This window comes from Lissotriton helveticus, chromosome 3_1 (assembly GCF_964261635.1).
Source record: "Lissotriton helveticus chromosome 3_1, aLisHel1.1, whole genome shotgun sequence".
Classification (NCBI taxonomy): domain Eukaryota; kingdom Metazoa; phylum Chordata; class Amphibia; order Caudata; family Salamandridae; genus Lissotriton; species Lissotriton helveticus.
In genome coordinates, this window is record NC_136061.1 from 2093144547 (window position 1) to 2093159471 (window position 14925).

Genomic DNA, 14925 nt, shown 5'->3' on the forward strand with positions numbered 1-14925 from the left:
CAAATAAAACAAGTCTTAATAGTTCTGTGAGTGTAAGAAACAAAATTCCATATCATCAGCATTAAAGTGGTGATATTGATCATCATATTCCTGCTGAGAAGACCTTACTGTGCTTCTTTTAGCAATAGTAATATGGAAAATAGGAGAATACAGAATATTGTGGTCTATAGTGCTTAAGAAATTGTGTTTCTATGGGAAGAGGGTGAGGCCATATGATGAGAGTTCAGATGATTCTTTAAATAGGAGTGTTTTGTCTAACAATTTGTCATTGAAATCATTGAACAGTGATTGGTGATCAGATAAATGGTTTTGTTTAAAGACAAATAATGATAACAGGTGGTCTAAAGCCGGGGGGGCGTGGCTTGGTGGCCGATGGAGGAAGACGTGTGAGCGCTGAGCTCCACAGCGGCCTTCCCCCATTAATCCTGCCGTAACTGATCCTGGTGGCCCTGGCGCCCTGAGACTGCCCGTGTCTCCTCCTGTACTCCTGGGGGCCTGCCCGGAGGCGGCGGAGGCGAGCCCCTGGCTGCGTGGAGCCCGCACCGCACCGACGGATTGGTGGGCGGCGCCGGCCATATTGCGGCCTTGAAGATCAGCCGCATCCCCGGCCTCACGTACTCCGGCGGCCGACCTGCGGTGATACCTGGCCGGCCACTGGCTGCCGAGTGGCCTGGAGCCCTGGGTGCGGAGTTCACCGCAGCGACGGGATTCGACCCGCTTCCTTGTGGGGTGCCTGTGGGGACCCGTCGGGGGAGCCTACAAACGAGAGGACCTGGTGAGGTGCCCGGCCCGGGGGGGGCCCTGCTGCTGCCCGGCCGAGAGGCTCGCGCTTGGGGTCGGACTTCTTCCTGTGTGGCCCGCCAGGGACACGGCGACCGGCGCTGCCCCCTCCCGGCTTGATTTGGGGCCCCCGCTGTGCACCGCCTGTGGAGCGCAGGCTTGAGGTGCGGACCGTTACGGTGCAAGCCAGAGGAGGGGGATGCTGCGGGCCGAGGGCCCCGGGACTGGGGTGCATCCGGACCTTGAGGCTGCCGACCTGGGGGGGGACGCCCCTGCGCGACCCCTGGCCATCCTCCATTGAAGGACCCTACCACCACCGGCTGACGAACTGGTGATCAGCACCTGAGGACGCCCGGGGGCTCCTCTCTTGGGGCCCGGGCACGCTGATCCTTGACCCTCGTGCACTTGGGTCCCTGCACGGCCGCCCTGCCGCCATTTTGGACTGACGGAACTGCACGTCGCAGTTGGATTTGAGGGAGTGCTGCGGCAGGGGGGGCCCTTGGTGGCCGGCGGCCTACATTATATCGAGGGGGTCCCTGGCATCGTCGGAGAGTGGCTGGTTTTGGGGACCGGCGAGCCCGGAGGAAGTGCCGCACGTCAAGAGGCCCCGAGGATTGCGGACTGGCGAGCTGTACGCGGGGTAAGACGTTGACCCTGTTGCTGCGGGGGAGAGACGCGGCTGCCCTCATGGGGAAACGCCCCTTGAAGCCCCCCCCCGGAGGCTGCTGGGGGGCCTGTGGTTGATGGGGGCCCCATTTCGGACGCTGCCCCGGCGGCGGGTCTGCCGCAAAGTCAGCTGGAGCAGATCCTGAAGGCCATCGCTGATACCAGGGAGGCCCTGCATCGTGATATCGGGCAGGTGTCCACGAGCCTGGGCCTACTACGTGCAGACCACGGCAAATTGGCAGATCGGGTCAAGGAGACCGAAACCCGGATTGAAGCGCTGGAACCTTCGTCGAAAGCGGCTGGCGCCTTGCTGGGGGAGCTGCAGCAGAGGGTGCACCTGCTGGAACAGAGGGCGGAGGACGCAGAAGGGCGAAACCGCCGCAACAACATTCGCGTGGTGGGCCTGCCGGAGAAAATTGAGGGGACCGACATGCTGGGCTATCTGGAGGTCTGGCTACGGGACATGGTTGTCCCGGAGGGGCTGTCGCCGTTCTACACTCTAGAGCGGGCCCACCGCGTGCCGGCTCGCCCTCCGGCCGAGGGCCGACCTCCCCGCCCGGTGGTGGCGCGGTTGCTGCACTACAGAGATCGAGACCTCATTCTGCAAAGGGCGCGAGCTTTGGGGCCTTATAAAGTGGACAATGCCCAGGTCTCCATATATCCTGACTACTCCTGGGAGGTCCAGCGGCAGCGATCTACTTTTTTGGCGGTCAAGAAGGCGCTTCGGGAGGAGGGCGTCCGCTACTCTCTCCTGTTCCCAGCCCGCCTGCGGATCATGCTTGATGGCAAATCTTCCTTCTACGACAACCCCGATGATGTCTGGGACTGGCTGGAGCTCTACAGGACCGGTGCGGATGCACATCACGCGCCTGGGGAACAGCGGCGGGCGCCACCGCGGCCTAAACGGGGCAGGCGACGCAAGAAACGTCCGCCGAAGGTTCGGACACCTACGGTCTCACAGACTGAGCAGGAGCGCAGGGATGCCCTCCAGGCGGTCTCCGACATCTCCCAGGCGCTGGACTCCGCGACGGCTGTGGAGTCGGGGTCTCGAGGTGGCACTGGCGGGGGGACCTCGGAGGACTCGGTGACTGGGGACCCCGCACCTCCGCATGTCACACCTGGGACTGCAGATGGTCTGATGGACGAGTGAAGCTGCTGTTCTCCTGAACTGGTATCGTATGACCTGCTGTGTTCGTGCACTGGGATGGCGACATTGGCCTGCTGGGCCCGGGACTGGAGTTGGGCGGCCACCTCCTGTTGTGCTGATAGCTTTACTTGTGGAGGGGATGCGGGGGGCATGGGGCGCGTAGGGGAGGCCTCACGAACTCGGGGAAGTGAGCTGCTGGCGGTCTGGTGAGAGAGGCAACAGGCCGCCCCCTCACTTTATCCCGCACCTATTGTGGGACTCTGGTAGTTACCAGGGATTGTTGCTGTTGGGTGCTACCAATTTGGATGGGTTTCTGCTGTTGGGGACCTATTCTGGGGAGGGGTGGGACATGGGGCTGTTGGGATGTGTCGGGGTTCATTTCATGGGGAGTAGCCAGTGTGCGTGCGGAAGTTGCCTTCGTTGGGGTTGTGCTTGTTCTGAGGTATGGGGACCCTCCTTGACCTGAAGTGTGTGACCTGGAATGTGAGGGGTCTGAATTCCATGTTGAAACGCCACAGGGTCCATGCACATCTTGTCCGCAGGGGGGTGCAGATCGCCTTCCTGCAGGAAACTCACATTGATCGAAATGAGGGGCGGGCCCTGCAGCGCAGGTGGCGTGGGCATGTGTTTTGTACCACTTACTCGGCGTTTGCTCGGGGGGCTTTGATATGGGTTCGGGCGGGGGTTCCCTTTCAGCCTTTAGTGGAGATAATTGATCCTGAGGGAAGGTTTGTTGCTGTGCAGGGCCACCTAGATGGGAGGGACGTGACACTCTGCAGTGTCTACGCCCCGAACGTGGACCAGCTTGCCTTCTTTGCGCGACTGTCTGGGAAGCTGGCGACTGTCCTGGCTGGCACGGTCCTGCTTGGGGGGGATTTTAACTCTGTGTTGGACGTGGGACTGGATCGCTCTCACCCGCCACTGGCGCAGGCAGCGGCTCACAAGTTAGCGCAAGGTAGAAGAGATTGGCAGGGTAGCTGGGGCCTACTCGATGCATGGCGGACCCACCACCCGTCGGAAAGGGATTACTCCTTCTACTCCCCCCCGCACGATCTGCATGTTCGCTTAGACAGCATTCTGTGCTCACTGGACATCCAGAGCCTGATCCGCCATAGTGAGTATTTGACTAAAACGGTGTCTGACCACAACCCTTGCCTAGTGTCGGTACAGTGGATGCGACGACGCCAAGCTATTCCAATGTGGCGGTTGAACCCACTGACGCTGGAAGACCCGGTGTTTAAGGCAAGTGTGCGTAGTGGGGTGGAGGGGTATTTTGACACCAATGTGGACACAGCCTCCAGCAGAGCTGTGGAATGGGACGCATTTAAGGCGGTGGTTAGGGGCGTTTGCATCTCGGCCACCGCAGGTGTCCGCAAGACCCTGCTGCAGGATGTGGAGCGCAGTGAGGACCGATTGCGCGCGGAGGAACGGCGCAACCACACGGACCCCGAGGCTTGTGGCGCGGTTTCGGAGGCGCGAGAGGAGGTGGCGACGGCATTGGAAAAGCTGCGCTGCTTTGATTATAAGGAGTTCCTGGTCCGGGCTCACGCTGAGCGGGACAAAGTGGGTTCGTTGCTGGCGTGGTTGGCCAGTCCTGGGGCCCGTGGCTCCCCTATAGTGGCGCTCGCCACCCCGGAGGGGCGCATGGTCTACACGCAACTAGACATTAACGACCAATTCCTTCGGTATTATGAACACCTTTACGTGAGCAGGATGCCGGGCCTACCGGCAGGGCTGGAGGAGTTCCTGGTGTCGGCGCAGCTACCCAAGCTCGACCCGGAGCATGTGAAACAGCTGGGCGGAGACATCTCCGAGGGTGAGATCAGGGTGGCCATCAAACACATGGCTCGCCGAAAGACTCCGGGCACGGATGGACTCCCGATAGAATTTTATGCGGCCTACGCGGATGTGCTGGTCCCACGACTGCGGGCGGTTTACCGAGAGGCCTGGGACTTGGGGCGCTTACCGGCGTCTACTCGCGAGGCCTTGGTGATACCCTTACTGAAGAGAGGGGGTGATGCGAGCTGCCGCTCGGCGTACCGCCCGCTCTCCATGCTCACCACGGATTATAAGATCCTCAGCCGGGTTCTCGCGACGCGGCTATTGACCCACATGCGCTCCCTGGTGCATAGCGACCAAGCGGGCTTTATTCCTCAGCGCACCACTGCCACCTGTGTGCGCCGGCTGCTCAGGATCATGGGGGGTGAGGCCGCCAGCTTTCCGGATGCCGCAATCCTCTCAATTGACATCGAGAAGGCGTTCGACAGTGTCGAATGGCCGTACCTGCTCCGGGTCCTGGAGACATTTGGGCTGGGTGAACGCTTTGTGAAGTGGACTGCCTTGCTCTATGCTGCGGCCACGGCCCGGGTCAAAACGGGGTCCACCATTTCTGCCTCGTATGTGGTGGGTAGAGGAACTCGACAGGGGTGCTCTCTGTCACCCCTGTTATTTGCACTGGCCATAGAACCGCTGGCGGCGCATGCCCGGCTGGGACGGGCGTATGCAGGGCTCCCGCTGAGGGGCGACGCCCATTACATCTCTCTCTATGCGGACGATTGCCTGTTGTTCTTGGCAGACGCGGGCGATTCACTACACGGGGCCGAACAGCTCCTGTCGGACTTTGGTCGCCTCTCGGGGCTGCGAGTTAACTGGGGGAAATCTTGCCTCTTCCCGTTGACTCCGAGGGCCGCTGACACCCAGCTAGAGGGTGCCTTGCAGTGGGAGCACCATTGTCTCCCCTATTTGGGCACGCACATCTATCACTCGCCTGCGGCCCTCCTCGACGGCAACATCAACAGGGCAATTCGGAACCTACGGGGTTGCATGGGCTTCTGGCAGACGCTGCCGCTCTCGGTCGCGGGTCGAGTCGCGCTGCTGAAGATGGTAGCGCTTCCCCGATTGCTGTATCTGTTCCGCACTCTGCCGATCTACATACCCGTATCGGTTTTCAGCGGACTCCGTTCCCTGATGACGGGATTCATCTGGAGCTCGGGCAGGAGACGGGTTGCGCTGACCACGCTGATGCGCCCCAGGGCGGACGGAGGCCTTGCCGCCCCGGACTTCGAGTGGTACTATCTAGCAGCGCAGTTGCAGTGGCTGACCCAGGCAGTGGCTTTGGAGTTCCGTGGCCCGGAGGACGCGCCAGGAAAATTGTTCCCGAGGCATATCATCTCTTTTATAGTTCTGGGACAGAAACTGGACCTAGCTTTGCTCACTTTGGAGGAACGGACGATCCGCAGCTGCTGGCTTCGGGCGCACAAGCGCTCTGGTGCTGTTCGCCCTTACGCCCCAGACATCCCGCTCGGGATGTGCACTGCCCTCCCTCATGGTGGCGACTGGTCCGCCCTAGCAGTCTGGGAGGAACTTGGCCTGCATATGGTCGGCGACCTCTACAGGGACGGCTCGCTGCTCCCGTTTCAGGAGCTGCAGGACTCCTACGGTCTGCCGAGGGGTGGGTACCTGCTGCATGCTGCACTGGTGGCAGGTGTTCGCCGATATTGGAGGAGTGGGCTCACTGAACCCCCGACTTCGGAGTGCTGCCAGTATGTGGTGACGGCCGCTGGCACTTATAAGGCCGTCACGTGCCTTTACCGACGGCTGACATCTACGGCCTTGCGACCCTTGGACGGGCTACAAGCCAAATGGGAAGGGGACATCGGGCGTCCTATTCCTGACACGGTGTGGCCACAGCTACTGCGCAGAGCGTGGAAGGGCACAAGGAACGCCAGGTTCCAAATGGTCCAGTTTTTCACTCTACACCGAGCGTACCTAACACCGACGAAGCTCTCGCAGTATTTCGAGGGGGCTTCCTCGCTATGCCCCAGGTGCGGAACCGCGGATGCGGACTTCGCCCACATGTTCTGGACCTGCACCAAGCTAGCGGATTATTGGGAGGCGGTAGTGTCTTGCCTGAATGCTGTCACGGACCGGCAGATCGATCTTGACATGGGCACATGCCTTCTGTTGTGGTTCCCTCACACCCCTCGCAACCGAGTTACCAGCAAATTTTGCGACCTGGGTTTAATACTGGCTAAGCGGGAGATCTCCATGCATTGGAAGTCAATTCAAGGCCCCAGCTACCTGCGCTGGAAGACCACACTAGAGCGCTGGGCGAAAGCGGAGAGTACATTGCGGCTGCGACAGGCTAGGAGTCTTGACAATGACAAAGCGCTGGAGGTGGCCAGGGCGTGGGAGGCCTTGGTGGTGGCGCTTCAATTGCCGGATGACGACCAGAGCGAGGATGAGGGGGGGACCCCGGGGTAAGGGCGCCGAACTTGGGATTCTTCACACTCCCCAAGGTGCACACACTACTTACACTTACCGTTGGCTGATCTGGGGGTCGGGACTCTCCGTTGAGGGGGGCCTCTTAACCTCCATTGTGGTCCTTACTCAGGACGAGTGCTGATAACACATCATCGACTGGAAGAGAAGGGCATGACACACTGGCTACGGGGGGGGGAACTGTAGGAGGGGGGGGGTCAGTTGGGGACTGTTCATTCTAAACGGTGTAGTGTTGGAGTTGTGCTGCTTTATCGCATCGTTAACCGATGCCTGACTTGCTTTATTCTGTATTGTATCTCTCCACCTGCTTGCCAATAAAAACCGTTTTTGCAAAAAAAAACAGGTGGTCTAAAGCCACCACTTGACGCATTCTGTTAAAGCTCTTAATGTAATAAATTGGGTAGCTGGTTGACGGGCCTGTGAACCCTGCTCAAGCAGTAACCACATTCCTTGTCAGGGAAAAGCACAAGCAAACCCCAAATAAACCTGTGCTCAACCCCTTGGTAGTGTGGCACAGAGCAATCAGGCTTAACTTGGAGGAAATGTGTTGAGTTTTTGAGCAGTGTTTCAAACAGTAAAAATGTGAAAACACTAAATGAAAAGAATTCCACACCAGGTTAAAACCAGAAAGTTTAATTTAATGAATAAACCAAGACCAAAACGACAAAATTCCAATTAGCAGGACCAGAAATATTGAATTTGAGAGTTCTAGGTATAAATAGCACCAAAAAGCACCAGCTGTGGATATCTGGGCAAGTTGGACGGGACAAATCACAAGTTCAGGCCGACCATAATGGAGCGCGGGCTAACTACAAGGACCCAGTTGGGCCCGCTGAATTAAGCACCTTCAAATCCTGGTTTACGGGGCGTTGCGTAGATCCACGTCAAAGATGCGTCACACAGCCAAAGTGATGCCTCTGTTCCAAGATGCAGGGAGGCTGTGATGCGAGGGCATGCATAGTTTTCAAGAATCCCGTTGCAGGGGCTTGAGATGCGAAGTCTGGCTTTGAGGATGCAGCACGCAGTCCAGTCAAGTCGGTTCTGAAAAGCTATGAAGCTGCGTTGCGTAGTCCATCGTCGTCATTGAGGCTGCCATCGACTAGGAATGTGGTGGTCTGCGCTGAGAATGTTCGTGCAGTCGGGGTGAAGTTTTGGCAAAAAATGAAGTTTTGTGCCTGGCAAATTCTTTATTTTGCTATGTCTAAATGACAATTTAAAACTGCACACACAGGCTCTGCAATGGCAGGCCTGAGACATGTTTAAAGGGCTATGTAAGTAGGTGGCACAGTCAGTGCTGCAGACCCACTAGTAGCTTACAGGTCCTGGGCATAAGTAAATAAATAGGCCTATTGGCGTATGTGCCAATTGGCAATGTTACCATGTTTCAAGGCGGGATCACAAGCACTTTAGCGCTGGTTAGCAGAGGTAAAGTGCACTCCTAAGGCCAGCAAAAACAAATTCAGCAAAACATAGGAAAAAGAAGGCAAAAAGTTTGGGAGTGACCTTGCAGAGAGGGCCATGGCCAACACTTACTGGGTTTAGCTGAAGAGGAGTAGCTTTACATGCAGTGTAGAAAAGGGATAGCTGCATGGTTTGCCTATGTCAGCTGTAAAGGCTGCTTGTCTGAGAACCCTCTTTTTGGCGCTGAGTATGTCAGTATTACTACCCTCAGGGGTGCCATTAACTGAGTGAATTACATATACTCCATCCATATTAAAGAGTATCAGGTTAGTGGCCCTGAGCGTGTGGCATTAAAATTGCTTTTCTCCTAGCAAGTCAATATACTAGATATAGATTTCTGCTATTATGTCAGTTGCATTGTTAGGGAGTATGTAAGTAAGTAAAATGTGAGATGAACTTGAAAGGAAGAAGATTAGGATTCACATTATAGTAGTGATTTATTAGTGCTACTGCCAGGTTTTTCTTATGGGCAAAGGCTAGGCCTCCTCTATGACCTAGATTGCATTTGGCTCCTAACATATTAAAATGGTGAGGAGTCATATCTCATACAGGGTTTAATAATATGTCATTAAACGTATGGCCTGGTGATTTTTTGGTAAAAGTTAAAAACGTGATCTGTGTTTTAACAGTATACCAAGTATTTACAATCAATGTTGCATACATATTGTTTGAGTTAGTTTGTCAGAATGGAGCCTATTACTAATAGACTTACAATAAAAAGAATACTGTTTTAGTGGTTAGGGGTTGAACTAATGTGAAAAAAACTTTGCTATGGAAGACAGCACATACATAAGCACAAGAACTTAAAAATAAATCTTCCAAATCATTCACTGTCTTTGATGTCTGCTTGACATAATTGGCCATTTTTTAGTATGTTTCCACTTTTTTAACTGATTGAAAACAGCAAACTGATTTTGCTTGTGGTCTAAACTACAAATGAGCACAATTGTCGACTACAGCAGCATGTTCAATTCAGAAAGCCCCCTTCAATCTCTCCAGCGTACGACCGGAGTCTTTGCATCTTTGTAATGCTTTGTTTTCCTAAAATATGCCTCTTCTTGCAGAACGTTCTGTCTCTAGATGGCCAGGCCGTACGAATGGTGTATTGCCTGGTGAGACTTTGAGCAACCTTCTCCCTGCTGGTCCTGGTCTCTCTTCCACAGCACGTGCCCTCCCCGGTGTAACAGGGATCTTGCCCAACTCTGCAGAACTGGAGCTTGCTATAACCTCTGCCTCTGCTCCCATTGCACCACGCGTGATTCATATGCACCGGGTCAGTCCTGCGAGCACACACACTCTGAAACTGCACAGGTAATCGTTCTACTTTCTTTCATACACTGTACTTAATGTGGGAAGAGGATTTTTCGTAATATTCATCCTGCAGGTTTTTCATGTTGTTATATATCCCCACGAGCCAGACATGGAAAATTGTAATACCATAGATTGGGCACCAGGTTCCCACACCAGAAATGTTTGTCTCATCAATTGAGTGTCGATGTTATCAGCTTAGCATATTCGCCCTACACATATTTTCCTCTTCTACAATTTTTTCACTCCCCAACATACTAGATCCAGTGTCACACTGGGTGTCTTTCTCTCCACACCACTTTTCCTGATAGTGAGGCTGCAAGAATAGCTGCCGCAGAAACCAAGGTTAGGGCTGTTGTTGTCTACCACTCTAGTATGGACTTTGACTTTATTAATTAAGATGGGTAGAGAATCACTCACAAAACTAGGATGATGAAATCTGCCTTTTATCAGTTTCATTGACAGCTAAACATACTTTTTGGTTCAGTGTGAACGCTGAAACTATTTATTTTTGATTTTTAAAAACCTTTATTGAAAAGGAAATCACAACACAATACATGTTGTCATTGCAGCAGTGGGTGCACAAAAAGTGCGAAGGACCGACCCCGGACCTGTTTGTCGAGGACCTCGTTCTAACACATCTTAAGGCCAAGGGACTGAGAAACTACTTCACCATCGAAGGTGCGCACAGGGTCCCAGGGGGGCGGCCGAAGACCGGTGCGCCTCCGCGTCTGATGATTGCCAGGGTCCTGAACTTTAGGGACAGGGATGTCATCCTGCAGTCTGCCCGATTGGGACCCCCTCTATGCTATGAGAATGCTTCCCTCTCTTTCTTTCCTGATTTCACACAATTGGTGCAGAAGGAACGCAGGAATTTTCTCGCAGTAAAGAAGAAATAAAGTAGGCAATGATGTTCCCAGCATGCCTGAGCGTGGAGATTGAGGGATAAGCAGGGTTTTTGATAATCCTGAGGTGGCGTCTGTTTGGATTGACAGCCGTCCCCCCGGTTACTTGGAGACACGGGCCCGAAGCGGAGAGCAGGCATCACAGGAGTAAGAGTGAGATCCAGCACGTATGCTGTGGGACTGCACATGTGTGGCCAGGTAGTGGGGATACGGGCCGCCGATAGGTCGTTTAAAGATCCTGGGGTGATACTATGACTTTAATGTGTAAAGCAGCTTCAAGGACACTTTTGTTTGAGTTGGTATGGGTCGGGGGGGCGGAGTGCCGGCCTTCCTCCTCTTTACTACTTTTAGTCTGGTTTAGTGTGCGGGGTGACAGGCACTCTGCCAATTGGGGATGGTTGAAGGCCGTGAGCAGGGGTGCAGGGAGGGGGGGAGGTGGGTGGGGTTTGTATTGATTTTCTTTTTCATGTTAGTGAAGAATGTTTGCAATTTAGATCTTCACTTGTTCATGGTGACAATGCAGAGCAGGTGACATTTCCGCACAGGCATAATGGCCAGCAATAGACGAAGAGCGGGGTTCAGCGTATTGAGTTGGAATGTGAACGGACTGGGAGACAAAATGAAGAGGGGGATGGTAAATCAATTTATCAGAAGGCACACCCCGGAAGTGGTCCTTCTGCAAGAAACACATTTAGTTGGAAATACGTGCATGGCCTTACACAGAGGAGGGTATAAACTTGTAGCACACACGGAATTTACCTCAGGGTCTCGGGGGGTTGGTGTACTGGATAAACATTCATTTCCCCTTGCTATACTGGCTACGTGGTCAGACAAGCGGGGTAGATATGGGGGATATCAGGCCAATGGGAATGGAAAACAGCCACGTTCGTCTCGATATATGTCCCACCTGGCCTACAGGCAGACACATTCAAGGACCTGAGTTCTATTTCTTGTCATTGCCGCTGGGCCTCTTGGTGCTGGGGGGAGACTTCAATGCGATAATGGACAGGGTCATTGACCGACACTCGGCTCGTACGCTTAGGCCTGCACAAAGGTGGCTTCCTGATTATGTGGACACAATTGGCTTGTAGATAGCTGGCGGGCACATAGCCCTGGCAGAACCCAATACACACATGTGTCATGCGTGCACCAAAGCTTGTCGAGAATAGATTATGTGCTAGTCCCGGCCGCGCAGTCCCATACACTCCGGAAGGTACGTTACCTGGTTCGGGGCATCTCAGATCATTCCCCGGTGTGGCTCAAACTGGAATTTGAACAGGTTAATGCTGGTAGGGTAGCCCCAATTAACCCATGGTACTTGAAAGACCCGCTACAAAGAAAAGCATTGCCACAGCCACTGACCGATATTTCCACGAGAATCAGGGCACGGTTGACTCAGCGCAGTCCCTGTGGGAGGCATATAAAACTGTCATTCGGGGAGAGACCACCTTCTTGATCACAGGAAAAAAGAGGGAACAACAGGATGAACTGGAAAGAGCAGAAGATGATGTGTTAAGGTCGGAAGAGGAAGTGGCCCGAGTGGTAACGCCGGAGAGCCTTCACCTTTTGAAGCTACGGCAAGATGAGTTCAGCAGTCTGGCCAGGGAGAGAGCCAAGGCACAGAGTAGGGAGGTTCAGAGTAGGATTTATGAGCACGGAGATAAGGCAGGGAAGCTGATTGCTTGGTTGGATAGAAGGGAATGGGCATCGAGACTGTTGCCCGAGATAAGGGGTGAAGACTCCAGCGCCATCACGGACCTGCAGGCTATTGCAGATGCATTTGCAGATCACTATCGCGTGGTGTATACCACGGTGGGTAGATTCACAGAAGCAGAAAACAGGGAGGTGGTCAGCTAACCACGTTATCAGGTGAAAACAGGGACTATCTGGAGTCCCTGCTGACAGACGATGAAGTGGCGCAGGCCATCAGGAGCGTGCACTCGGTAAATGCTACAGGGCCCAATGGAAATACGTGCATGGCCTTACACAGAGGAGGGTATAAACTTGTAGCACACACGGAATTTACCTCAGGGTCTCGGGGGTTGGTGTACTGGTTAAACACTCATTTCCCCGTGCTATACTGGCTACGTGGTCAGACAAGCGGGGTAGATATGGGGGGATATCAGGCCAATGGGAAGGGAAAACAGCCACGTTCGTCTCGATATATGTCCCACCTGGCCTACAGGCAGACACATTCAAGGACCTGAGTTCTATTTCTTGTCATTGCCGCTGGGCCTCTTGGTGCTGGGGGGAGACTTCAATGCGATAATGGACAGGGTCATTGACCGACACTCGGCTCGTACGCTTGGGCCTGCACAAAGGTGGCTTCCTGATTATGTGGACACAATTGGCTTGTGTCATGCGTGCACCAAAGCTTGTCGAGAATAGATTATGTGCTAGTCCCGGCCGCGCAGTCCCATACACTCCGGAAGGTACGTCACCTGGTTCGGGGCATCTCAGATCATTCCCCGGTGTGGCTCAAACTGGAATTTGAACAGGTTAATGCTGGTAGGGTAGCCCCAATTAACCCATGGTACTTGAAAGACCCCGCTACAAAGAAAAGCATTGCCACAGCCACTGACAGATATTTCCACGAGAATCAGGGCACGGTTGACTCAGCGCAGTCCCTGTGGGAGGCATATAAAACTGTCATTCAGGGAGAGACCACCTCCATGATCGCAGGAAAAAAGAGGGAACGACAGGATGAACTGGAAAGAGCAGAAGATGATGTGTTAAGGTCGGAAGAGGAAGTGGCCCGAGCGGTAACGCCGGAGAGCCTTCACCTTTTGAAGCTACGGCAAGATGAGTTCAGCAGTCTGGCCAGGGAGAGAGCCAAGGCACAGAGTAGGGAGGTTCAGAGTAGGATTTATGAGCACGGAGATAAGGCGAGTAAGCTGATTGCTTGGTTGGATAGAAGGGAATGGGCATCGAGACTGGTGCCCGAGATAAGGGGTGGAGACTCCAGCGCCATCACGGACCCGCCGGCTATTGCAGATGCATTTGCAGATCACTATCGCGTGGTGTATACCACGGTGGGTAGATTCACAGAAGCAGAAAACAGGGAGGTGGTCAGCTAACCACGTTATCGGGTGAAAACAGGGACTATCTGGAGTCCCTGCTGACAGACGATGAAGTGGCGCAGGCCATCAGGAGTGTGCACTCGGGAAATGCTAGAGGGCCCAATGGCATTCCTATAGAACTAAATTGAGGTCCAATAAGCTTGCCTCATACATCCGCTCCATGTTCGAGGAGAGCAAGGAGAGGGGGCAACTCCTGTATGACCAAAGGGTAGCCAACATCGTGGTCATATATAAAGATGGCAAACCCAGGACTAGCTGCGCGTCCTACAGGCCCATTTCATTGCTAAACGTGGAGCCCAAGGTCCTTGTGAAATTGCTGGCGACAAGTCTGGCAAATGTCATCACCACTCTGATTCATCCAGATCATTCAGGCTTCATGCCCCATCATAACACAGCCCTCAATCTGCGTCGTTTGCATGGGGTACTGGGTAGGACCCCACGATTATGGAGCCGGTGGCCTTAGTATCGTTAGACGCCACTATGACGTTTGGTATGGTAGAGTGGTCCTATCTGTTTGCAGTGCTGGACAAATTGGGCTTCGGTCCGGAGTTCATGGGCTGGATACGTCTCCTGTATGCTGAACCAATGGCCTGGGTGGTGGTAAACAACCGCAAGTCCCCCGATTTTCGCCTGAGTAGGGGCACCCGGCAGGGTTGTCCCCTGTCCCCACTTCTTTTCGCACTGGCCTTGGAGCCACTGGTGGCATGAGTTAGACAGGACCGGTCTAATCGTGGAATGCGGTGGTCACTGGAGTGGGAAGATAAGATGGCGTCTACCTGCAGGCGGCTGCGACGGCACTGGCGGCTTTTCCTGTTGTCGGGCCGTTGCTGAATTTTTACTCGAGGCATCCACTGCACATCACGGCATATTAACAAGGCAACCTGTGATACGAGGGCTCTTGCGGCGTTGCGGTGCTGATAGATTTGGCAGCTCCAACAAGTGACGGACCTGTGGGTGGCTGTAGCTGCACTGGCGACTTTTTTTGTGCTGCCGGGCCGTTGTGGAACTTCTTCTCGAAGCATTCACGGGATATTCACGGGACCGTGAAGCGGGGGTCTCTGCAGGAGGTGATAGATTCGGCAGCTCCAACGAGTGACGAACTCAACGTGTGTTGATTGGAGCCATCAATCCTGAAGACGGCGTTTTTCCTCACAATGATGGCAGTAAACTAAGAGACTTGGGTTCCTTTACTAACACTGCAGCGCGTTTTGGACCAGACATTCGTTATTTCATTACAGACGCCGATTTTCAAGATTTTCTGCTTTTTGCTCATAATAATAAAAGCTGTTTTTTCGGT

The 14925-nt window shown here is 54.1% G+C and overlaps 1 protein-coding gene across 1 annotated transcript in view; it reads left to right on the forward strand.

The window, feature by feature from the left end:
* Window positions 1-14925, forward strand: part of TTLL13 (tubulin tyrosine ligase like 13) — a 609087-nt gene that overhangs the window by 562313 nt on the left and 31849 nt on the right. The window contains 1 exon segment of the mRNA XM_078683250.1: window positions 9400-9646. Within this exon segment, the coding sequence (XP_078539376.1) occupies window positions 9400-9646 (247 nt within the window).